The 27,326-nt window shown below is 38.0% G+C and overlaps 1 protein-coding gene across 4 annotated transcripts in view; it reads right to left on the minus strand.

Annotated features, from left to right (window-relative positions):
- Positions 1–17,754: 17,754 nt before the first annotated feature.
- Positions 17,755–27,326, minus strand: part of HACE1 (HECT domain and ankyrin repeat containing E3 ubiquitin protein ligase 1) — a 48,630-nt gene continuing 39,058 nt past the window's right edge. For all 4 annotated transcript variants that reach the window (XM_062489913.1, XM_062489912.1, XM_062489911.1 and 1 more), the window contains 5 exons: positions 25,827–25,958; positions 25,016–25,114; positions 24,648–24,718; positions 19,092–19,205; positions 17,755–18,642 (listed from right to left, as the gene is read on the minus strand). In XM_062489913.1, the coding sequence (XP_062345897.1) occupies positions 18,540–18,642; positions 19,092–19,205; positions 24,648–24,718; positions 25,016–25,114; positions 25,827–25,958 (519 nt within the window). In that variant the 3' untranslated portion in view covers positions 17,755–18,539. The remainder of the gene's footprint in view (positions 18,643–19,091; positions 19,206–24,647; positions 24,719–25,015; positions 25,115–25,826; positions 25,959–27,326) is intronic.

Here is a 27,326-nt window from a genome sequence, read left to right on the forward strand (position 1 = left end):
TTTGTTCTGTTCAAAATGGATGTATCTCATGTCATTATCCTAACTTGTGAGAAAAGCAATTGTTGAAACAATCTTCCCAAGTTCCTTTTCACAGGAAGGCTAGACTTCTCCTAGAGCATTTCCATATGCTTTAAGGCATTGCTGCTATTAAACCTTCCATATGTCAGAAATACATAAAGAATTTATCAGCTCCTGCATGCCTATTCAATAATGGTCTGATGGCCTACTGACAACAACCTTCCAATAAGGTCTTGCTGTGGTAGTCCTGGCAGTTAGGGCTGGTTTGTTTAACAGCATATTAACATGAAAAATTCTCTTTTTGAACCTTACAGAAACACTACAGTGTCCTGGCAAAACCTCAGTGAACTGTGACACTGTCTGAATTTCCTTGAATTGCTCTGGAAAAACATATCCTTTACTGAATATGAATTCAAAACGGAGTTAAAATGAAAGTCGAGCAGCTTTGGCAGGAAGCTGCTCCATGTTCTTTATCAGAAACCACTCATGACTAGCAGCCCACCAGGCACATGTCAAAATCAGGGTGCCCAGCAAGACCTGGAGCATGTCACCTTCATTTCCAGTCCCTGAAATCTATTTGAACTTATATTTTTCTCTTTATTCTAGAATTTATTTACTCACTTGCTGCAGAACAGCTTTTAAAATGCTTTCCAGCTTGCTGAGTTACAGTGGGTCACTCCCAGAGGTCCATCTTTTCATTCATAGTGCCATAAATAATGGCCTTCATCTACAGCATTATTATCTTTCTTGTTCCAGTATCTCTCAAAGTGACACCTTGTTTGGTGCTCCTGTGCCTGAGATGGATTAACAATACTCACAGGTACTAAACCACATTTGTTAGAGAGACATTCTCTGGGTTATTGACTTATACACTAACATGGTTCTCTCTTGCATTCCTTGCAAAGTTTAGAACTAATTACTTTGCAGGATGTTTCACAGCAGAGCAGTACAGCTTCCAACAAACTTTTCTTTCCTCTTGGAGGCAAGCACTTGCATTAGCAAGTTACGCTCATGTTTTAGTGCTCACAGATTGAATTACACTCATCACTCTGGAAGCAGCAACAGCATGACTGCCCTTCCACACGTGAGACATGCAATTCATCGATTTCTGGAGCTGTAACCACAGCTTTACATTTATCATATGTCAGTTTGGGTTTACTTAGCAGTCCCCTGTGTGGGACAGTGTAGTTTAAAATGTTGCTATTAAAGTGGGGAGTAAAAGAAACATTTCACATACAATGGTAGCATTCATCAACTGTTCTTTGCAGAGTGATGTAGCACTACTTATCAACTACCAGCTCCCAATTTCTCTAGCAATAACTTTTTTACTCTTATAGACAGTTCAGGGATCTAAGAACAAAATGACAAAAAAGAATAGTTGAAATACAACTCACATAAACCTGTTTCTTGTGCTGAACAACAGCCCCTTTTTTACAATAGGAAGATGCCATTTTTGATCCCTGAACTTTTGCCTGAAGGCACAGATCAGCTTCACGGCCCCTAAGGAAATTAACTGGCCCCCAAAATTAAAAGCTTCACTCCCAGTTTTGAACATCCCCATTTGAGTGAACAGCTCCATATTAAGGCATCCTGTTTCAGAAGCCTCTGAATTCCTCAAGCACTGGGCTTCATGTAGGCAGCCCCTGTTCTAGGGGACCTCACAAACAAACCCTTGCACCTGCCATTTGGTTTTCACATTAAGTAAAATTGAAGGTGAGTGACAAAAATCTCCCTATGTCAACTGTTTAGGTTAGTATCTAAAAAAACAAGATACTTTTAGCTAGTTCTGAAGCTCTTCAACTCTTTCTTCCCCCCCCACATTTTAAAATTTGTGGCTGCGAACGGCATGAAGTCTCTGACAACTAGTTGGTTCTGTCAGCCACACAAACCTATTCTGCTGCCCAGGAAGTCAGGAGAACCTGGTCTTCCCTTCATTTCTGGAGATGTTGCAGGCCCCTTACAAATCTCAGATGGACAGTGGAAGACAGGCTGCAGAAATAAACTTAGAATCATCTGCAAAATATTGCCCAAGCAAAATTTCAACAACGTGGAGATTGTCACATCTCTCTAGGCTTTAAGGAGCAAAGTGTATTCTAGCAGGAGGAACAACAAGGTGATGGTTTTCCCTGCTGCCAGATCAGGAGGCACTGCAGGAACCTGCCAGTACCAGGAGAGAGGGAGCAATGCAGTCACCCGCTCACTCCTGCTCAAAGACCTTCTCTTTTTCCTTTGCACTGGAAGAGGCCTCACTGGCCAGAGGAATAGCTTGTCTTGTCTTGGGGTAGGAGGGACATGAAGGGAAGAGGGTGGTGACTGTCATCACACTGGAATATATTTTCAAATGGCTGAGGGGAAAAGCAGAATTAATTCTGTCCAGATGACGCAGCAAAACATCAGCATGACTGCAAGAACCAGCAGACTTCAGCCTCTTATTGAAAACATATTGTCCAAGGAAAATGAAAAGAGAATGGGTCAAACAAAATGACGCCTTCTTGTGACACTTAACCTTGAAGATTTCCTAGTTCTATCAGAGGTGCTTTCATGCACTTTGCATTATGAATAACAAAATCACAGACATTTTAATCACAAGGCAAGTCCTATTTGTTTCTTGTTTTCTGTTGTGAAAATTGCTTTTCTGGCTAATGTCAAATATGTCCGAAACAAAATACTGTACAAGAATATTTCCTAAAAACTATTAGTTTCTACTACCGTACAAAAATATATTAGCAAAGAAAAAATTATGTAGTGCTGTTAACTGGTTTTATCTGTTTTATCTGTTCAAGAATAAACTGGTTTTAGATGAAGCAGGGCATAGGAAAAGGTAAATCCCAAGAGTTATCTCCACCTCCTCCATAACTTGTTAGTATGAAAACAAACGTAGGTTTTGCCAACATTTCTCATTAAGAAAATGTCATCATTTCCACTAGTTAGGACAGTCACTTGGGAAGTGGGAGATCCACATTTGAGGTGCTATCATCAGAGAAGCAAACCAGAGATATCTTTCTCAAATTCCAGGTATGCACAGAAAAGACCCCAACACATCAAGTAGTTTGACCTCCTTCCCCAAGCAGATCAACTAGATCAGGTTGCTCATTGCCATGTTTTAGCTCTGAATGTCTTCAAGAACAGACACACAGAAACCTCTCTGGCCAGGCTCTTACAGTGTTTGGCCACGCTCGTGGTGGAAAAAAAATTCTAATATCTACTTGGAATTTCCCTTGTTGCAGCTAGCCTCTGGTCTCTGCTATTCTTTCCCTCTGCATCTCACAGAAGGGTATTAAAGCATAAACATTTCCCATTACAATCCCTTCATCTACTCATCACTACATGAACGTGGGAGACTGGTCAGGCACAATTTGCCCATGGTACACCCACACTGGCTGTTCCCAGTCGCCTTCCCATTCTTCACGTGCTTGAACATGGCTTCCAGGAAGACAAGATCCATAACCTTCCTGAGAACTGAGGTTAGGCTGAGAGGTCAAATGTTCCCCAGATTTTCCTCCTTACTTTCATTAAAATGGCATTAAAATGGCATTAAAAAGGCATTTGCCCTTTTCTTGTTCCCTGATGGGCATCACATTTCCAAGACAATAGAGAGGGATTTTGCAATTTTATCAGCCAATGTTTGGCACCCTTGGATGCAACCCATGTGTTGTTCCTAACTCAGTCCAGCTTCCCTGTGAGTCAAGCATAACCCTCCCATCACTGGATGCAGAGCCCTTCACAAGATCCAGTCATGCAAACTACCTCAGCATATTTCTGCTATTCCAGTGGCAGAGGTCTGCATCTGCATGTGGACTTCAAATTCCTTCAATTTTTTTTCCACGCTGTGTATGTACCTGCATAAACACTTGATTGAGAGTCTGGCTTTAGAGAAAATAGGTAAACAAATTCTCATTCTTTCATGCTTCTCATTGGAATTCCTGTTTATCTCTATTCATATCAATGCTATCTTATTTCTTGGCTATTTAAAAAATTGGAATAGTAAGCTTAAAGCTTCCTATATATGGATTGTGTAAATTCAATCAGACAGTAGCTATAAATCCCATGTCCACAGTCTGAAAAAAAAAAAAAAAAAACAAAAAACAGATAAACTGAAAATTGTGAAATAAAGTCTGATGAGACTGTTATGAGAAAGATAGGAAGAGAGAAGGGAGGTACAATTGGAAACTTGGAAACTGATATTCCTCCCCAATACTGAAGAATATTCCACAATACTGAGCACAGAGTTCAAACTATTTAAAAGTTTCAAGAATTAATTAGAAGCAAGAAAGGTTTTGGCCATGGTGTCCAAGTGCCATGGACATGGAAAGCACACCTTACAAAGGAATATTTAATTCAATGGTCAAGTCTCCAGCATCAGCTGAAGCCAAATAAATTTAAGTTGTATGATAGTTGCAAGATTTTAATACAGTGTGTATTAAAACACATTTGCAAGGAAAAAGGTGGAATTTCCAGATCTTCAATTCTCTTTGCTGACAGTCTTCCTGGAAAATGTATTTGAATAGTTCAGAAATAGTTATCTCCTGAAAAAATCCTACATATGCTGTAGCCTACCCTACAAAAACTCAGAAGAGAACATGAGCATACGTTCAGATTGAAACTAGTATAAAGCAGGCACTTTCTTGATTTTGCCTAAAAGCAAAAAGTGGGGCACCATAGTAAGTCAGAGGTGTCCCCAACAGCATCACAGCCAGTGTTCTGCCAAGGCAAATTCTCTGGAAAATATCCATTTTAATTTTACTCGCATTAATAAATTCCAAGTTTTTGGCATACTGGTGTGAATACTCCAGTAATGCAGTAGAGCAGCAGCCTGTTTATATTCCTGTAGAATGACATTTATTGCAGTGATGAACTTTACAAACACTTTGGACCAGATGGTGACCTCTTTCTTTGATGGCACACAGGGGAAGGGAAGCCCCTCGAAACCGAGCTCAGAGGAAATCTGGGGAGTTCAGAAGGTAACACCTCCACTGACTGCAACTTTCCAGAGGTAGTAGGGCTTTGTCTCTTTGCCCTTTACATGGGGGTAAACCTGGCTGCATGTGACCTTTGTGGCTGTGTGTGAGCTCATCAAGAGAAACAGATGTGGAAACCTTGTCAAGATGGACATAGCTGTCACCTGCTCCCTGCAGCATTCAGAGACTGTGGTCTACTTCAACCAAGCTCATGAAGGTAGTTCAACAAGCCTTTGCTGAAGTGAATAAAAAAAAAGTTTGAAGAAATCCTAAAGTGAAAACAAATAAGGACAATATTTTCATAGGTACCTGTCTTTTACTGTTCTAGTTTTGTGTCCCTGATCATTTGTTTACACTCAGCTATTCTTTTTTAGCCTTTTTTAGCTCTCTTCTCTTGTTATCTGAGTCAGCCCCTTTTAACCACCTTGCTGTCCCGACCCCCAAGCTGCAGTATATGATATTGGTTTGGTACTTCACTGTGATGAGCAGAACTTCATGTCCTTGCTGCAGGCATGGGGCAAAGCCCACTGCTCCTGCTTGGAGGATGCAGAGGGGACTTTCCCCTTCCCTCTTCCCTAAGACAAGTCTCACCAACAGGCTTCATGCTGTTTGCACATAAATGCTGCTCTCCCACCCACACTTCTGTCTGCACACCACACATACGGTCTTTTGGCTGTATGAAATGCAGATATTCACACCAGCAAAATGAACGCACCTTACCAGCCTTAATTCTTACCTGTACCAAAGAAGCAGGATGCTGTTTGAGATACCCAGAAAAGGCACTTTTTAAGCATTTGTCATTGCATACATAGTGCGTACAAACTGCTACTCTTTGCATTTACCTCTGCAGTGCAGCATTTCAGAATGTACCTCTATATATTACCTCATTGTGGGCAACAAACACAAGCCTGGTGTTAAAATCGTATCATTGTGACAGTCATCCAATCTATATGTTAGAAGGACAATTCTGCAGACTCATTTGCATAGCCAGCATGGCAAAAATCTATTAGAAGAAAGAGCTTTAAAAATAAAACCCTGGATGCTACAAATCCAGGACACATAAAAAACTGCAAGTTACGCAAAATCATGCAGACCTCATTTTGGACTAGCTGAACTTACAAGAACAGCTGCTTCAGACATTTTTTCAAGAGAATTGAAAGGTACCAGAGGAAAAAGCATTTGTGTGCATACATGCATATCTTGTGCATACACACAGGCACATATATTATATTTATTTATGCACCTGACAAGATTTCTCCTTTACTCCAAATAAAGCATACAGGATCTTAAGGACTACCAGTTAATTTGGTAGCTTTTATATTCAGATATAGAGCCCAGCTGCCAAATGACAGAAATGGATTGAGTGCCACAAACTTTTTTTTTTTTGTTTGTTTCTCATTTGGTGCTGATATAATTTAGATCAGAAGCAGAGCTGGAATGCCAACTGTGCCAGCAGTCAGCTGCAGCCCTGGCACATTAGCTCCCAGCTCCCTCTGTTAGTTGTGTATGTCCATGTATCTACCAGCCTGCCTGACTTCTGAACACCTTTAATGTGCTCTAAAGATAAACATTTCTATATGTAGAACAGGAAATGAGGCTTCTTTTGCTGATAAAAAAGACTTACAACAAGAGTAGGGAAAGAACCTTTCCAATTAAAGCACCACTTAAGCTTTTTTTTTTTTTTGTCCTCAATATCAATGAAATCAGAACACCACTGTAATTCTGCTTGATAATTTTAACTTAGTTTATTAGAAATTATCCCCCTGAGTCACAAGCTGACCTCCAAAGCACTCCAGCTTCCTGTGGGATAACAAAGAATAACATAAAACATGCTATTCTAAAATAAGCATGGCTGGTGTGAAGTTTGTTCCTGTGTTGTCAGATATACAAACCTATAGCAAGTACTCAGCAATGATCAAATAAATATCTAGAGACCTTTTTCTAACAGACAACTCAGCCACTTCAAACAGATTTCTTGAGCAAATTCACTTGTGGTATGTGCTGATAAAGCAGTGTTAATCTCATGCTTTATATCAAGTCTCTGTCATAAGGCTCTATTAATCTCTTCCAAGTCATCAAGTGTCTTAGTGCTAGGAAATTATAATTCTGAAATGAATTTTGTTCTCTTTCAGTGTAGCAAGAAATATTTTTCAAACTTCTAATAAGAACTGTAAAACCTATGATGCCAACAGTATGTTTGAATAAAAACCATCATTTAAAGCCATTTTCTTCCAAGCCCAAATACTACAGCAAAATAACAGAAATTAGTTACCTAGAAAGAAGAAATTAAACACAAGATTTTAAATGAAAGTGAAGCAGACAGTTAATGTTCTTATCTTTTTATAGAAACTGGATATTTTTTTTTTAATTCTTTATGTCAAACAATCTCCAGGCACTAATAAAACACTTATTGATTCTTAGTATACACACTTAGTCTACAAGATGTCCTTACCTGTAGTTTCCATTATTTCTAATAGGAACAGATACCCTTTACATCAGTCTGCAAAGTTAGTGCCCTTTTGTTTCATGGGAAACAAATTTACAGTAAGTAAATATCTCTGCATTAAATTTACTATGCTTAAGTTAAAATTAATAACCATAGGTGACAAAATAACTTACTTTTATGGCCAGCAATAGAGCTGCAGGGTGGGCAGTGGCAGGAGACACCAGAATGTAACTGCAGCATCGATAAATTTTATGGCCTTTGCTTCCCAAGAAGAGGTCCACCATCTATATAAGGTTTAGACAGACCTGTCGCACTGGGTTATTTGAATCTTATCTACTGCTGACCATTACCATCTCACCAAGTGCAACAAACAGCACTGGTCAGTGCTTAGAACAGAAATACTGCCTGCATCGTCACACAGCAATAAATACATATCTCTTACACACCAACAGAATAGCATTTGCATTAAGCAGTGTTCAAGGCCACAGGGCCAGGACATCACCACTCAACTGATATCAGCTTTGCAGTCAAACCAAAATCCAGGTAGCACAAGGAATCACCTTGACTTATCAGGTTTGAGGTAAGATGGATTCAATTTCACTTAGATCAAATTTACATTTAAAAAATACATATACATGTACACCAAACCAAAAAACTATCCATGCTTGCTGTGGATTTATTCTGTCTCTGTAGTAATTAGATTTTTCTCACAAAAATGGAAGTCAAAACACTTACCACAAAGTGGCTTCTTTGGAAGAGGTTGTGGGATGGGAAGGATAGTGTTACCTTTTAAGTTAAGGTGGGACACATGGTGTAAGGATTGAATACCACCAACAGCACAGCGAGTTTGGAGCAAGAAGCATTTTAAGTGACTTCTGTCTCAAGTCTAATTTTAGCTGACCTTCATTAACTGTTCAAAGTTGACTTTCCTGTTTCCACTCCTATGACAAGGGTTTCAGAGTCTCCTCTGACATCACCATGATCATCCTCACTGCATTTTCTAATATGTGCCAACCTTTAAAGCATCTGCCCTAATAATCAGAGCTGTTAATGAAAACTGGAAATAGTTGTGAAAGCTAAAGGCAAATTTATTGTTAATATTTTTCAAGGCTGGTGCAGGCATGTGCTTGGTGTATGTGCAGGGAGAGCAGACTCATCCACACACAACAAAACAAGCAATAGGAGCCAGCTGAGGAGGCTATGGTGGAGCACAGGTCAGACTGCTGGTTCTTCTGGTGGCATGAATTAAATAAGATTTGATTCAGAGCAAAAAACACAGCCAAAGTGTTTCCACAAGACAGAGCACTTTCTTTCTAACCTGCTTTCTTTGTGACAAATGGAAGGATAATTCTCCCTGTCGACAGAAAAACAGAGAAAGATGAGAGAGGGAGGAGGAGAGAGAAAAGAAGCTACAGAGAGAGAAGGGCAGCTGCAGCCACCAAGGCTGGAGAGAAAGGGGGAGCACATCCTAGAGCTGACAATCCTCAGGTAGGCATTGCAGCAGCCCACCTGCAGTTCCTGCAAACAATTAGAAGTGAAAGGAGCCTGTTCTTGTCCATGCATCCAACAGGGCATCAACAGATTTTATAGTCCCTTTGTTTGCCCATCAGGCTTCTCCCTCAAGACATTAATTTTATCCTCTTTTAAGTAAAGCTGTTCCACTGACATATTTGAATGATATTTGCAGCCCGAGCTCTGAAACAAAGAGATGATGTATTCAGCAGCCTGTGCATACCACATTTCCGTGGAAACTTCTTCCCCAATTTGCCCTAGGTACCCTGTGATAAGTACCAGAAGAAATGCCTTATCAAGACATTGGTGTTTTCTCTGGAGACTGCTGATCAGTCTTTTCCTACCACAACCTCTGAGATCCAACAATAAAGAGAAAATATGGTCTTAAGACAACATAAGCAGAAACACATGCTCCTCCAAAATTCAGAATTTTAAGAACTACTCAAGACTACATAAGAAAATACAGATGGCAGTTGGGCAGATGTTAACTTTTGTATTTCAGGCTGGTCTTATACATGGAGAATGAGAATCTAAAGAGAGTAAAAGGCTCCTCAAAGGTAAGTGTCCTCATTTGTGTTACCTGAATCCAGTAAATATTTAAAAAATCACCGCTCAGAACATAAATTTAGGAGTTTGGCAATAAAAAGAAATTTCAAAATGGGAGGAAATGACAAGACACATTATTCAAAGGTCAAATTCACACCTCCCACAGAAAGCTGTCTACAAAAAAAAAAAAAAAAAAGTCTTGCATACAAACACTAAATTCATTAGAGAAAAGAGGAATTGGACTAATTATCTCTGTATTAAATACTATTCATTGGAGGCATATTGTATGATGCTCCCATTCCAGCAACTTATACTGATTTACAAGCAAGAGACCACTTTCTTAAACAAGTCATTGATAAAACTTAGACTTTTGCCCAAAAGTTAAAAGCCTTTGTAATCTCACCAAAGGTTTCTGAATAAAGACCTTTCCTTACGCACCCATTTACACAAGTCTGATGAATAGGATATCCCACATTTAGTTTGGCCTTTGGAAACTGGAAGACCTGGTATCCTACAAAGATTGAAAACAGATCAAAATGTCAAAATAACTAAGTTCCCTTAATTAAGCAGGTTCAGACATACTGAACTAGCACAGCTTTATGGTCCAGGATCAGACTGTAGTTGTCCTAAGGCAGCAAAATCAATGGAAATATTTTAGATACTTGGTACTCTTTTTTTGAGGGACGGTAGGAGTTGATGCTCGGCCTAAATCACCGCATAACTATGTGTCACCTTCAAAATTAGAGACCTTCAGACTCTGCAGATTCTTTGCTGGTTTTCTGCTTTCTATCCTGCCTTCCATCCTGCTCAGAAGCCTTCCTGATGCTGTGAAGTTTGATTTGAAGGGAGGGTAATTGTATGTCTGAAGGGGAGGGTAGCTTCATGAAAGATCTAATATTCCATGGTCATAGGAAAAATCAGGTATGCTTTAAAAAAGCAGCATCTCTGTAGAGATGGAGACTAGCACTCTGGATGAAGAGACCAGCACATTTCTGGAAAAATCAAGAAACTCCCCACCCTTGTTCCCCAAATTGTTGATTTCTAAGTGCCACCCACCTCAAACACAGACCAAAAATCTTTTCATGTACATAAATGCTCATCTTACAAAGATACAAGTGCACTGGGCTTTATTTTATTAAACCAAAAATCGTACTCGTTGCAAGCTCATATTGAAGGTCCAGATTAGATATAACATCTCTACATAACAGAAAAAATATGCAGACTCTAAGTATAGATTGCACCAGTGAGAGTTGCACATATACAAAAAAGGTAGGATTGACACCAGATGGACTTTTGGGATGGGTTCAACTTCAGGATAGTTAGTCTTGGGACCAAAGTTGCCAGGTGATGTTGAATGGATACAGAAACAGACCCAAACAAGAGGAGCATAACAATCACCATCAAGGCTTCTGAAAATTAAATTCACTTCTGCTTTAAGGAGAAAGTAAGATTTGCCTGTCATAGGATAACTCCTACTGCTTAAAAGCAACTTTTCAACTTTGTCACAAACTGGAAAACAATGCTTAGATCCTTATTTATCTGAACATTAAGGAATCAGCATTAAATCATGGGGATTTCCTGCCTTATCAGAAGCACCTCTCCATTCAGATCATCTGCGTCTGGGTGTAATAGCCTCCAGCATCAAGGAAGGCTACGAAGGCTCTTGACAAGATGGTGCTTCTAGGGCAAATTAAAGCACCTGAGTCACACTTGTATGGAACATCTCTGCCAGTTCACTGGTTATCAGACATGACTGCTTTCCAGACAGACCACAGGAATGAACATGTTCCCTCACACTTTAACAAGCATATGATCATGGTGACAGGGGAGGACAAGACACTGAAGCAAAATCAAGTCTTGGAGAGAGTTTGGTTGATCCCAAGCCCTTCTGTTACCATTTTCAAAATTTGTGACTGGTGAGCACTAAACAGCATTTTCAAGATACCAAGGTTTCCTGAGCACAAGTTTATGACAACTATCTGCTCCAGTTTGCTGCAGCTGCCAGAAGGGCTCAGCAGGATGGATGAGACAGAAGAACAAGTACACTCCTGAGACCCCACTCAAGGACGGTCCCCAAGGAACAGAAGTTAGCCCTGGGTAAAAACACAGACTATGTCTGGATACTTCCACATATCCCTGCCAAACTCATCCACTCTGCGTGGCATCACACAGACACACAGAGGCTGTCTCCATCCCTCAGAAGTTTACAGTCTAACTGCAATAGCACAGCCTATGTACAGAGACACAAAGGGATTCACCGAGGTTACAAAGGGGGTCACTGGCAGACGCAGACATCAAACATGAGCCACAGCAGTCTCCCTGTCATCTGCCTGTCCATTGAACTTTGCTGTCTGTTAACTACAAAGGTACATGACAGAGCAAAAGACCCTGGTGAACTCGCATCAAACCAGTCAGGACTGAGTAACTGAGAAGCCTGGTACTGGAAACAAGACAGAGAGACAAGCAGAAACAAAACCTACAGGCCAGCAGGGCAAGACATGGTAAAAGGATTTTTTGTTTGTTGGCTTTTTTCTGTAAAAGACAGTAAGAAAACCCTTTTCTTCAGGCATTTACACACACACACGAAGTGCACATTGCTATGAGCTGTAATTACACACCGCTGGGTTTTTAGACAGTTTAAAATGAAGTAATAATGCACCTTACAGAAAGCATGGCTTCGCATTAAAGTTTATCCCAGTTGTTCACTCATACATTTCTATAATTTCAGTCCATTCTTCTGGTAGCATTACCAGCGAAGACACAGGAAATTGTCACACAATGTACAGAAACTAATGAATAGCAAAGACTGAAAGTACATTTGCCTGGTCTGAGACAGCTCTTAAATTGCCACAATCCAGCCAATACTGAAGGTGGAGTTTCTAAATACAACACTTCCACAAAGAACCACAACCTAAACAAAGACACACAGAGACTATTTCCAAAACAAACACACAACATAAGGGTGCATTTTAAAGTGATGTCAAGGTGCTAAGGACCAAAAGCACAGATATGACTATTAACCCCTGTGTGTCCTGCCTATGGATTTTACATTTAGAATTTTCCTAAACCAGAGACATATTTCAGCAGTTATTCATGCCACTGTGCTTAATAGGGAGTATCTCACCTCCACAGAAGGAAACCCCTTCTCACATACAATTTGAAGTGGTGCCTTTTCAGCAGAAGCTTAACTTGCTTTAGCAAACACTGCCAAAAAAATCTACTTTAAGGCATGGGGGGGGGGGGGGGGGGGGGGCGGGAAGGGAATATACCAAAATGACAAATCAGCAGTAGACTCATTCTGAGCTAGCATCAAACATAAAGAAAATCCACCATGCTCCAGCAACCCTCCTGGCTGAGCCAAACCAGTCATCCCAGTCTCAGTGGCACCAGACTGCAGCCTTCAGACCAGGCAGGGAAGAAAAAAGGATCATAGCACTACAAGGCCCAGGCACTTTTCCCATCTGCCAGCTGAATGACATATCTGTTCTCAAAATACCCATTATTCCACATTTATACTCAGGACACGACTCACCTCTTTCCTGAAGATATTCCTCCCTTTCAGAAGTGTGCCTCTACTATTTATTTCCTCTTTTTTCTTGCTTATGTTCCTACACCTAAGAGCATCACTAATCCGTCCCACAAATCAGGGGTAAAGCACAGCAGTTATCTCCAAGCCACCTCTCCAGACCTAATCTAATACAAAATTTAGATCCCCCATAGTACAATCCCATATTTTAGCTGACATACACCAAAAAGCCTAACATCCACAGGCATCTAAATACCAATCAATAGCTGCATTACTTTGTAGAAATAAGGACAGCAATTAGAAGAATTAATCTAAAATAGTGTTTATACATTGACCTAAATACATCAGAATAAACTTACCAGCACAGAAAAGCTGCCTATTAGACACCTCTGAAGTCTTTGCATGTCAACTAGTACCATTCTTCAAGCGTTCATTTTCTTTCCAATCCATGTAATTTGTAGACAAAGGTGTTTTTATATACTGGACAGCACTAGGGTTCAGTTTCCTTTAACCAGGGGTTATAGATTTGACTAGACAGCAACAATTGCTTTTTAATCTAAGCAAACTGGTATGTCAGAGGCAATCAGTATGGCAAAGCTATCCCAGGAGTATCCTAATAATCCCAGTGAATCACCGGGCGTGGTATGAAACTGAATAGTTGAACTCTTGGCAGAGAGTGTCACAAGCACTTAATGCAGCAAGTATATGCAGCTGCAAACAGCGACCTCAGGGACAGTTCCCTTCATAGTGTTTGTACTCCTGCTCAACTTCTGCTCTTTTGGCATTAACCAGTTTCCAATCATATTAGCCTATTTTATTTTTTTAAACAATTTCCCATGAGGAAAACCTGACACAAATTTAGGGATGTTATTTGCTATTCCTACCAATGGTTGTATGTTACATTCAGAGAAGAACAGGAAAAATCTGGGAGGGCTCTGATACAAGAGAAAATCTATTGATATAAAGTAGTTAATAAATTAAGGAGAACAAAGTGCTTCCAATGAGAGACTTTTTAACACACAAATGACTGACACACAAATTACATTGATTTCAGAGGAAGTATTTCAGTGGACCGCTGCAGACCTTCTTAGCGATGCTTTGAGCCTAATCTGTAGCATTTCAAACATATCAAGTGAGCATTTCAAAAATAATGTCTTCCAACTAAATTATATGCCATTTATGGAAAGACATGCGATAATGCCATTTTTAAACCCAAACTAAAGGTGCAGTCTATCTTAATTCCATTTTTATTAATATATTCTATTGGTTTGAATTACATGCAGATTTTTAAAACTGAAACTAGAAATACTGCTTTACACACATAATTAGATATGTTTCAATATACCTAACTACAGAGAGCTATTTTCAAATGAAAATAATTAGCCAGTAACTAACCTAAGCCAGTAAACTTACACTAGGTTTCCTTATGTGGTGTGATTCCTACCACCTCTAAACAACAGCTAGCCCCACAGACGTACTTTAACTCTGTTAGTGTCCTTAGAGTGTAAAAGTGTTGAATTGACAAGTGTGTCTATAAAACATGCATCACAGTCTCTTGTCTATCCATCTTGTCTCTTGTCTGTATGATTACCTATAGTAAGTCTGGATAAAAACAGATGTTCTGACTTGAAAAGCACTTATCTTTACAACTCAAGAATCCCTGAGGAGGTTTAATATAGTTGATTTAAAGCTTTGGTTCTTAGCATCAGTTTAGTAGTTTGCTGATTTTACTTCTTAACTAGACAAATGCTCTTCTATGGACATGCTAAAAATTCTCAGTAATAATAGCTGCATAAACTACTGACTTGCCCATCATTTTTAAAGCACAGGTGATCCTAGTAATTTTTCCTACTGTGCTTGTGAAAGACTCCAAGTATCTGGAAAATTCAGGCCAACCACCATTTTCTTCTCATTCCATTTTCAATCTTACTTGACTACAGAACATACAGTAGAAGTCATTAAGCTGCATTTCACAGTTTATGGTTTTAATGGTTTTGCAACATTAGATGCACAACACACTTTCAAGCACCAAAAACTAGGCTTTGCTATCTAACATTTCATAAAGATAATAAAAACTAATGAGCACTCATGATCTATGATCTGACAAGACATCTGTTCTGTTCTTTCCAAGATAAAAGACTCACCCTGCCTTGCTCTGGCACAGTGGGAGAGAACAAATATAAACCAATTAACCATTCTAAACTATAAACTAAATTAAGTTATAGTTTCTCAACAGGCTTTTCATACTCTGTTGCTAATAGGGCACAGGTGTCCTAAACACAGTCTTTCCATGCAGTAATTAAATCCTGCTAATTTCACATGGTCAGCTGCAGTCAACAGCATTGTTCAGTTTCAGCAGGAAAAAACCCTGTTCAAAACAAGCAATAACAAGGTTGATATTATACCAAGAGTCCAGTATCAATAGCTCTATTCCCATTATCTACATCTTTACATCATGCTTTCTTATTACAGGACAATTTTAGAGGAATTTCATCCTGATCTGTTAGGGGGGTAAGTAGTGCAAACAATACAAGAAATCCTACAAGATACATCATAAGGGACATGACTAACATGGGGGCACAGAAGCAACAAGAATAATCCGTTTTACCATTGTGAGGCTGTAACAGGGAGATCTGTCATAGGAAACTGTTTAGAACATGGAAACTCTGCCCTCCTTTACATTTCAAAACCAGCTGCTAAGCATGTTAGGGGAACTGTTTGAGACCAAACTCAATTCGTTGTCACCTACAGTAAATTACAGAAGTGGAAAAAAAAAATTCTTTTTTGTCTGCATTCAACCTTGCAGTGTGACTCACTCGGAACACTGCAGGAGCATGCAATATTTTGGCTTCCTGGAAACTGCTGTACATTCCTCTAAATAAAACATGTGAAAGGGAAAAAAAAATCACAGCCTGCATAGTAGTTAACAAACAACATTATTTACAGTAAAACCTTAGATAAAGAAAAAAATCCCACTTTACATAAAGAAAATAAATACCCAATACCTGATATATATCTTGTACTGCTCAAAACACTGTCCTCCTATCAATCCACCTTGCAAAAGCACATGGTAAAATAAGCAATGGAAACAGGGAAGAAAGCACATCTTGCAAGAAAGCACAGTACATTTGCTGAACTGAAGGATCCAAGGTAACTGGGATTTAATATTAAAACCCCACATATCCTCAAACATATAACCTATTCAAGTAGCCTAAGCTTCCTCAAGCATGCCAGAGAAGAACAGCACCTCCCCATTTCCTTTCAGGAAAGGGAATGAAATCTTGCAATTTCAATGAGGATTATTTGGGCAGGATTCGGCTCATTTCCCTACACTTTTCACTTTTATTGTTCATTTGGTTTCAGAATATTGTTCCTTTTTTTGTTAATATTTCATTTCTTTAGTTCCTTCTCCTCTTTGTTTACCTTTCTTCCCTGATTTTACGACTTTAGTTGAAGCAATTTTGGCAAGTTTTGGTCCTTTTCACTGCACTTCATGTAATCCCAGTCTATTTGGTTGTAGTTGCTCCATTTCCAAATTTTCTTTTTTTCTGCAATTGCACTTTTCTTGATTGTATCTCCTTTCCAGAGCGTTTGTTAGATTTTTTTCTCTGATTTCAAAATTTCATTCCCTTTCCTGAAAGCAACAGCCAAGCAAGTTTCCCTGGATTGTTCTGCTGGAAGAGTCTGCTCTTTCTACTAACTAAACTGGTATTCTCCTCGTGTTGCAGCCACAGACTCTGCCTCAGAATTTAAACCAACATTTACACAACATGTGCACAAACAGAACCAAAAAAGAAGTGAAGTTAGTAAGTTCATGTACAAAGCTTAGTCCTGAGGAAAAATTACCGTGGCAAGATGGTCCATGGATTTCTCTCACTCCCCCAGAGAGGTTATGTATGCTTTAGTTTAAAAAAAAATAAAATATGAAAATAAACAGCACTAAATAAGCAGCCTAAATCAGCTGGTGAACTTGGGTTACACATGTATTAGCACTTAGCGTAGGAAAACATCAAGGGATCAGAAGGAAACAGTTTCTGCTGTGGACCTGAACATTAAAATTTGCATGTTTGGTGGGTTTGCTATGACCAAATTAATTTGTGAAATCTTCAGATCTGTAATATTCTTTTGTGATATTCTTCATATCATTTAAGCCTTGCAGACATAAATTTGATGCTCATCCATTAGCATTTAATACATTTTTGGATCAATTTTTTCTGTCCAGTTTCATCCAGACAGCATCCAATTTGAATTCTCCAAGGCAAAAACATGACAAGCAGGGATAACAGGATTAATTCACCAAAAAAAAAAAAAAAAACAAACATATCCACAACTGAAAAAACATACCGACAACAAAAAAGCATTCCTAACCTGAATCAAAACAAGAATGTAGACCTACCCCAGGGTCCCGAGAAAAGCAGTTATGCAACAGCATCATCAACCCCAACAGGTGCAGTTACTTATCAAATGTGCTGAGCTCTTGCTGTGCATTTTTGGATATTATAAGTGTAACACATTCTAATTCCTTATAAACTTTGACATGAGAGTCTAACTGTAACAGTTTAGTCAGTTAACTGCCTAAGCTCAATTTACTTCCTTGTGCACTTTTTATGTCCATCCATACACTCTGACTCTGAAAATACTGGTTCCATGACAATTTAAATTATAGAAAGATGAATAAAACCCTGGTAGAAAAAAGAATAATCTGCCCACAAAGACACAGAAACTTATCACATTCCAATTCTGGTTAAAATATTAAAATTTAATTAAGACCTTTTGAACATACAATTATATCAAGGGAAGAGTAAAGGCATTCAAACAATGGATATAGATCTTAAACAATATTTACAAATTCTAAACTGCAAGTTGACTTTAAAGTCACAAATACTTTAAATATTTTGTAGAATATAGTGTAAATTCTAATATAAAGTAGATAAACTCAATCTGTTGGGTTTTTTTCCAGTCATAACAGTCTAATCTTTAAATATACATTAGAATACTAAAAAGTTAGAAAATTTTCTTTCTGTTACTATGCAAAGAAATGGAAAATACATCAGCTCTGTCTTACTGTACAATATTCCAATTGAACTTTCTGTAGTGGTCTGCAAAAATAAATGGCACTTCCACATGCAACAAGGCATAAAGTACAACTCTTTTCATTTGCAGTATTCCATCTGAGTGCAAAGTAAACTGTAATACAAATGTTATTCAACCACGTAGCTGGAAATCAAATGTAAACTGTGGAAAGAGATTCTGAAAAATTTTCTCAGATTGAAGTAATAATGAAAAGCATGTAAACTGATCTGTAATTTTAAGAAATGAAAATACAGAATACTGAGAAGTTTGTTATGATGGTATCAGAGCTACCCTGACAACACAATAATGGAGGAAAAGCTGATGGTGCTGTGCCAATTCTAAAACCCAGGCCTGCCAAAGGGCTTGCAGCATCTAAGATGCTTTTCTACTGACAGTTTCCAAAATTACTTCTGCCACACAAAATTGCACATTAACAGTCAGATGGGTTTTCTAGACTTCATTATGCCATTGTGTAACCATAGCTTCCACAGTGCAATGCCACAAGAAGCCTGTCTTTCAGGATTTCTTTACTTGGGTATTCAGGTAACTTGAGCATGTTGATACTGAAAATACAAAAAAAAAAAAAAAGACATCACAGTTCAGCAAAAAACTCAACATTAAAGATTTCTGATTAAAACCCCTGAAGAGACCATATGTATGGAAGAAAATGAGCCTGTGCAAACTTAAGAGTATCACTGAGCATTTGAATATATTGTAGGAAATTAATTTGGTTTTTTCACTTTCAATAAGTTCTAATACAATAATTTAACTTTAATATTCTTTTATTAATTTCACTAACTTTAATTAGACAAATTCGAGTTGCAAACAATGAGCAAACATAATGTAACATCATTTGGGATAAAACCCACCACTTTCACGTTGGAGAGTGAATATTGCAGAAACTGTTTAAATTTTTTTGGAGCTTTTAATATTCTAAAGAACTGTACTTTTGACTGTGACCGACATGAAAAAGCCCTGGTTTTAAGATTTTTAATGAGAACAGTTAACATACCATGTGCTTGACGTTGGTAAAAGATTTGCAGTGTATGGTACAGCAGCAATAGTAAAATTTTGCAATCCACTGCCACCCATTATGTGGGCAAAGCCACCATGAGGCACCCTGGAACTGAGAAAATGTACAGAAATTAGAGCAGTGCAAAGACATTTTAACGCAAAAAAATGTAATCTTTACACTGAAAATATCTCTTACTTAGGATAATGTGAAGTTACGGATACTTTTACTAAAGTTCCCTTTTTCTTACTGATATCAAAATTCTCGTTCTTTAAAAGCTTTTAATTACAAGACTGAATAACACATCAGTCCACTTACAACAGGCATCATATTGTTTGACTGACATTAAGATAATTCTGCCTGCAAAAAGGACTCATTTCTATAACCAGCTTTTGTTCCTACAATCAGAATATTCTGAGCTGGTAAAGACCCACAAGGCTTGAAATCTGACTTCTAATGCTTCAGGGATCGCACCATGTGCCTGAGGGTTGTCCAAACCCTTCCTGAACTCTGTCAAGCTGGTTCTGTGACCATTTCCCTGGGGAGCCTGTTCCAGTGCCCAACCATCTTCTGGTGGAAGAGCCTTTCCCTAACATCCAACCAAAACCTCTCTGACATAGCTCCACATCATTCCCTTGGGTCCTGTCTCTGGTCATCAGAGAACAGATCAGTGCCTGCTGTTCCTCCTCCCCTCTGAGGAAGCTGTAAACTGCAATAAAATCTCCAAGGTCTCCCCTCAGGCTCTTCTTCTCCAGGCTGAACAGACAAGTGACCTCAGTCATTCCTCATACAGCTTCCCCTCAAGGCCCTTCACCATCTTTATGGCCTCTTTGAATGCTTTCTAACAGATTTATATCATTCTTATATTGTGACATTATCTCACTTAAGACAAACATGTCCATTTATGTTTAAAATTTAAGCTACATCACAAAACAGTTTATTCTCTGATTACTATCTGTGGGAGAAATGACCAAAGTGTCCTTGACATGTCTGTTCATTTACTACTTCAGATCAAATATTTCAAGTAACTAATAAAACCATTACATCAGTCACACTATAGCCCAGTGAAAAACTATAGCAAAACTAGAACACACAAAAAAATCACTAGCATCTTCAGGAATGCAATCTCACTTAATCACATTACTCTTTTTTCCTTTACCCAACATAATATTTAAAGATTACTCCAGGTGTAAACGGGCAACAGCCCATTGTTCAGGCTCCCTGTCATTCTAAACTAACAAATATAATAAAATTCAGATATTCAGATATTTTCATAATATCAATTTAAACTGACATACACTACAAGATAACATCTTGTTAGCATCTCCCTTGCATCCAAAAAAACCTCAACCTCCCCTCAAAATCCACTGTACTGAAAGGATCAAGGAAGCTGAATGCATTAGGAACAATGCCCACCAGTGGGGAGAGGGTGACTATCCTTTCCCTGTACTTGGGGAGAAATATTCAGCTCCCAACTCCCCACTATAGGAGTGTGACAGGGACATAATGCAGTAAGATGAGTGAAGGCCCACAAGGATTGTAAGGGATTGGAGCACCTGACAAAAGACAAAAGCAAGCTGGGACTGTTCAGCCTGGAGAAGTGAAAGCTCAGAGTAATCTGATCAATGTATATAAATACTTGAAGGAAGGGATAAATAAAATGAAGCAGCAGTCCCCAGTTACAGTACAAGAGGCAACTGGCAACAAATTAAAGTCTAGGAAATTTCCATTTAAACATAAGGAACACTTTTATAGTGTGAGGTGGTCAAACACTAGTACAAGCTGCCCAGAGAAGTTAACAGGTCAGCATTCCAGGAGACAGTCAAAACCCAGTCTGGACAAGATCTTGAGCATCCAGCTGTAGCTGACCCTGCTCTGAATACCATGCTGGACTAGACAATGAGATTACATCAGTTGTATAGAGCATGGTACTAATAATGCAAAGGTTGATCCCTGTACGAGCCATTCACTTAAGAGTTGGACCTGATAATCCCTGTGCGCCCCTTTCAACCCAAGAAGATTCTGTGAAAGTTAATCTCAAGAAGTCCCTTTCTGTCTCAGCTATTCTGTGATTTTCTAGATAGCAAAGAAAGAATCTGATAAAACAAAATAAACCTTCCAAAAATATCTAAGAGCTGTTAAAATTTTGGATTACAGGTACCTATACTAAAAGCAGTGCTCCCATATTCACCAGATCAAGAGGTTGTAAAAGCCAGAAGCAAGTGTAACAGGAGAAATGTTTCCACTCACAGTAAAACTACCTAGCAAAATGCAAAAGTGTAATGGTTGCTGCTGCTGAATGTGAAGGAGCTGGGACACAACTCACAGTAACACATTTTAAACATACCTTTTAGAACTAGCTGTAGTATCGAACACATAAATCTGTATTACCTAGTTTAACAACAGCAATGTTGAACATATACTTCTAACACTGCTACACAAAGTAACCACTATGGAGAGAAGTGCTGATTATTTGCAGCATATTCTTTCTGACACAAATGGAATTGTGCTTATAGCAACACTTCAGAACAGCAGTAAAAGATGGTACATCAGTACTCTTATACCATGGTTTTGGCTCACATTCCAATACAGTCCTACCTCCCCTGCAAAGACTTTTTTTCCCCCCCTCTGATAAACATCCCACATTCAAATCAGCAATAAAACAAAGACCGAACTGCTGAAAATTTCCTTCAATCCGCTATTGTCTAAGCATTTTTTTAACGTAACTTATTATAATATTTTCCATATAACAGGTCAAAACTGTAAAGCATGGTCAAGGCTTTGAACATTTAAAGGAAGAGACTGCTGCCAACTTCTGCCTCCAAGATTCAGTTTTCTCTCTAAGTGAACACTGCAGTATAGTAAAGAAATCCTACCAAACAGAATCAAAAAGAAGGAAAAAAAAATCACAGTAGCCGTGAGCAAGAGCAACAACACAATTTCACAGCTTTGGAAATTTCTACGTTTACATCTGAATCATGACTTTTCTACCTATTTTTCCACTGACAAATTTTGCGTAAATTTCCTTGGAATGAAAATGCTGTAGGAGAGATTTTAAGCTTGTTTCTGTATGTTTTCTTACTCTTATGTGATAGTAGACACACACATATTTCATATTTAACAACAATGCTGAATTTTTCTTAGAAGAGCATAAGCATATTGCTTATTGTTCAACAGAAATTACAGTGCCCAAAGAAGTTCTATAGAATTTTTGTAGCTGTAGAATACAAATAAAGTAGAATTTATCATTTAGAATTTATCAAGTTGTCAACACTTCCCTCCAGCTGTTCATTAAAAAACCCATCAGAAGTTGCCAGTGGAGAATCAACAACAAATCAGCCAAATACTATTATAAATACCAAACAGATCAAGAGGGAGAAAAATAAGAAAAGCTTGTAGAATTGGCAATATCATCCCAAGCAGCTGTTAGCTGAGAAAGAATAAATGGCATCATAAGTGAACTTTCAGATCCCCAACATGAGGCACAAAAATATTTAGGCGTTCTTGAGTGTGCCAAGACCTTCAAAGATGTTCAAACTTTGCTCATGACAATTACTTTACTATTAAAAGATGTCTCAAAATTGGCATTAACGACAAATGCAATGTTATCTCTACTGAAACTACCAAAGCAAGACTTCCTAAGAGAAAAAAAAGATGTAAAAATGGAGGAGGAAGACAAAAGGCAAAGTCTAAGAAATATTCAGAGATACCAGAGAAACACTGAAGACATAATCATAAATCTAAGTATTCTATTTAATTTGCTAGATTAATTTCACAGTCTTTGATTGGAAAGAAAGAATAGTTTCACTTCACACACACACAAAAAGATCAAGTAAGTGAATGTACAGAAGAGACTAAAGGGAAATGGAGGAAAAAAAAGACTTTTGAATGTAGCCTACCAACCACTACCCATAGAAACAAATTCTTCACTAAGGCAAGAAAAACAGGTATACTTTTAATGTAGAATTTTACTTACGATACCAGCCTGACTACTGTAGTAGGCTCACAGAAAAGTCAGCATCTAAATCTTCCATTTAAAAGAAAGTAGGACTGTCTGGGAACTTATGTGCAAAAATGCCAGCTGCATATCACTATTAGAGGTAACTTTCAAAAGTTAAACATTTATGGAAAATATATCTATTACATTTCAAACACTGAAGTAAAACCAGAGTTCCTCCTAGCTGATACAGAAGAGAAAAATTCTGGGCAGATTGGTTTTAAATTCCAGACCAGAGTTCTTAAAGCCACACCAAAAATTTCTTTCCTACTAACAACAAAATGGATAAGAACAACACAGTAGGTGATTTGTGACCAAACCAATGATGCTGACGCACATATTAATCAGACAGTAACTGCTTACTTGATAGAAAGCATCCCTTAGAATCCAGTAAGATTAGCCCAAATGCCATAAAAATACTGAATTCCATTTCAGTATCATTTGGAATGTCTTAAGAGGCATTTGAAACATGACCTTATATTTTAAAGATCCTTATTTGCTATCTAGATTTAGAAATGGACCAGTCCACTAAAAATGAAAGACCAGCAGTTGGCATGCCACACATGTGCAGTCACAACTTCAGGAATCATTTCTTCAGAGGACAAAAAGATCAACATGCACACAACTAGCTTCCTAAATCAGCCATATTCCCTAAAACCAAGAAAATGTATAATAAATCAAGTGAAATTAATACAATTTGGAGACTAGGCCATTTGATGATACATCTCTGACTGTGAAATTCCTTAATATACAAGGTCGTTTTGATGATGCTAATTTGTATTTTATCAGTGCTTAACCACAAAACATATACACAAAAGGTCAACTACTCTACTAATCCTAGAATATTAAGGGAACATCAGACTAAGAAGATGGTGTGATCTCTGCCTGCTACCAGAAAAAGATGAGATTGCACAACTCAGGTGTCAAATTTATGACTTCGTGAAATGCCTGTACCCACAAGCTCAGCAAATCACCCAGCTCACAGGGTCATTTATTATTAAAATAATCCCTCACTGGCCCCAAACCATAAGGGAAATAAAAGTGGCTTTCCCTAGAGAACTAATAGATTTAGGACAGAGACCCTTTATAAAGCAGACAGTCTTCCATAAGGTTACATCTTCTCTTGACATACTGCACTAATGTTGAATTCAACTCAGCTCGAGGAGAAGGATATTCTGTGCACACTGACTGAAGTGATACCAACTTAACCCATATATTACAGCCTCAGCTGATTACTGGAAAAGCCAAGAGTCACATAAGTGTGCAACAGGAATGAGAATATAAAGCTCAGTTAAATTCACTGCAGCCTTGTCGAGAACGGCCTGGACAGCAACAAAGGCTTCTTGCAAAGTGGTCAAGTATAATGAATATGTAATCAGTCATTTTGCAGGCAACAGAGATAGCAAAAGTACTAACACACACTTTGTCTACTTTGATCAATGTATAGAACAACCAGTATGCAAAACAGTTTCTAGATGATCTTCAATGGTCTCTTAAGTCTCTTGTCTTATTTCAGAATATCTAGACAATGTGTTTGTTCTTATAGAAGAGTCTCTCACCTGCCAGTAACAAACTGTAATAGTAGCACTCTCTCTTCCTGAGTTAGCTCTTCCACCACATCCCAGAACCACTAAACGACAAAATAAGTTAGTTTGCATTTTCCATTAAATACTTGTAGTACTTGAAAATATGCTGATGAAACAATAAATGGAATATACGTGAGTTTGCTACTTAAATTACGGATTTTTTCTACCACATTTATACACATTTAAGTTACTTAATATAGAAATACAGCATGAAAAAACCTCCACAAATTTCAGTGAAAATAAAGAGTCCACAAACACACACAGATAATGACAACAACAAAACCACATTTCTTGGATTAAATACTCTACATTATTTAAAAAAAAAAGGAAAAAAAATTTACCTGAATAACTTGGTCCCCTCTCTCATAGCCACTGGTGTATTCTGTATTTTTTAACCAGTCATTCACATCAATTTCTGGCATACCTGACAACAAAAGCTCCTTCAGAAGAAGCACATAGGTTGTGATTAGTTCTCCTGATTAACCACTTCTTTCAAGACTTTATGCTATTTTAAGAAGTAATGTTTTAAGAAGTAGAAAGCTTACAGTGCTTTTTCAGTTTATTGCAACCTTATGGAACCCACGACTGAATTTTAATACATGAAGATTCTTGAATTCAGGAAACTTCATGTGATATGTTTAATTTAAGTATGCACTAGCAAGAGAGAAAAACTATTGCCAAAGAACCTAAAAGAATAAACCTCTGAGTCTTGCCATGATTCAGAGAAAATATGAGATGTGTTGGCTACAGAAGCTCAAACCACCAACAAAAATTTACAGGAATTTCACTCCGTGACTCAGAAAAAGTAAAGACAATAGATAGCATCTCCTTACTCTTAAAGGATTTCTGTTCTCCTCAAGGAAAATACACAAAGACTTAAAAGCCACAACATGCTGATTCCATACTGAAATTACAATTTAAGGCCTTTATTTCTGCCATGTTAAGTTTCAGGAAGATGGTAACCCTGAGTAATTAGAAAAAGCAGGAATATACATAATGAGATCCTCACTGATAGATGCCCAGGAAGAAAAGCCCATGTGAAAGCTACAAGATCTTATTTTGTGATTACTGACCTTTATTTCTACATCACTTACACTGCTGATGAAGTATGATGAACAAAGTGTTTAAAAATACATATGAATTTCTGCTTACCAGTTCATATTCATCAAAAAGTTGGATCAAAGATGGTGGAATGAACATATGGAAGCCTTGTAAAAAGGCATTTATCTGAGGCTGAATGGCTCTTGTCATTCTGAGCTCTGTCACAAGCTGGACATACTCAGCCTGCAACATAGAAAACAATATTAAGAAAGACCCCAGCAAAAGCACATAGTGCTCAGACAAACTCAAACACACAAATGCAGTCCTCAATGCATTACAAATCTCTTCCACTGTAAGGTAATGAGTCCCTTTGCATTCTTCATATAGAAGCAACCCAAAATAAGCCCCTTCTGCTCTTCTGCCTTCCTTCCTAAGACAATTCCAAAACAGAAGTGTTTGAATTGTTACTTAAACCAGTCAAAAAACAGGGACTCAGACTAAGATAAAGGAAATAAATAAAACTTAATTTGTCATGCCTACATCTAATATAACCTCCATTAAACTCAATTAAGGGCATAAACACACCAATGTTTGTAAGCAAAAACACTATTTAAGCAAGCTGTCATTACTCAGGAAAAAGAGCTAATTTCTGAAGGAATATTTGTGAGCCTAAAAGCTTCCTTGCTTTCCCCCTGTCTCTGGAAGCCTAAAATAATACAAAATAAAGCCTGCAGAGGTAATAAGTCTTAATAAGAATTTCAATTTTTTTTAAGAAAGTCTTGAAAAATCTCCTTAGTTTTTTAAAAAAGAAAAACACCAGAGAACAATTTCCACCATAGCCAGGGAATAGACTACAACAGGCTTAAGAGATCTGGGGGCTCCATTCCCTTTAAAAGATGCCGGCCAAAAAAGGAATCCACCAGAACTTTGCTTTTGTTGAGAACACAAAAGCCTAGGAGGTGTTAATGGAAGAAGGCTTTTAGGAGGAGACAAGTGCCTTTTAGAAGGGAAAACTGCCTACATTCAAATTCTGTAAACATGTCTCATCTACCCCGACCAAATTACACAAGTTGAATAAAGTTTCTTTACTGAAGAAAATAGTTTTCCACTCGAAAACAAAATTTATTCCTGGATTATTTAAAGTACTCTGTTTAAAGAAATGTTTTGACTTCGCAATCATGACTTTTACTTAGAAAATCATGAAACGTATCTCCCAATTAGAGCATCTCAACTACCAGTTTCCTTCAAGCAAACAATCTTACAAAAATACTACTTTGATTTTTATTTTAAAAATACTTCAAACTAAACTTTTAGGTTCTGAACCTGCACAAAAGCAACCAAGGATTTCTTCTTTCCTCCCTTCCAGAAAAACAGAATGAAGCATGAAATATTTCAAACAGACAGGTATTTTTTAAAGGCAGGTCCTTATATTCACAGCTGTACAGAGGGGTTGTTTTCTTTGAAACATTTTGCAATTGAAAGATACTTTTAAATGCATTATCACCATTTTATTAGATTGAGAGAACAATTAATTTGTGAAGCATTCTGAAGAAGAGGAACATGACCTAATATCTTCAACTGCAATACTGCTCCCAAAAACCTAGTTTCAGC

The sequence above is a fragment of the Cinclus cinclus genome, chromosome 3 (genome assembly GCF_963662255.1).
Source record: "Cinclus cinclus chromosome 3, bCinCin1.1, whole genome shotgun sequence".
Taxonomy (NCBI): domain Eukaryota; kingdom Metazoa; phylum Chordata; class Aves; order Passeriformes; family Cinclidae; genus Cinclus; species Cinclus cinclus.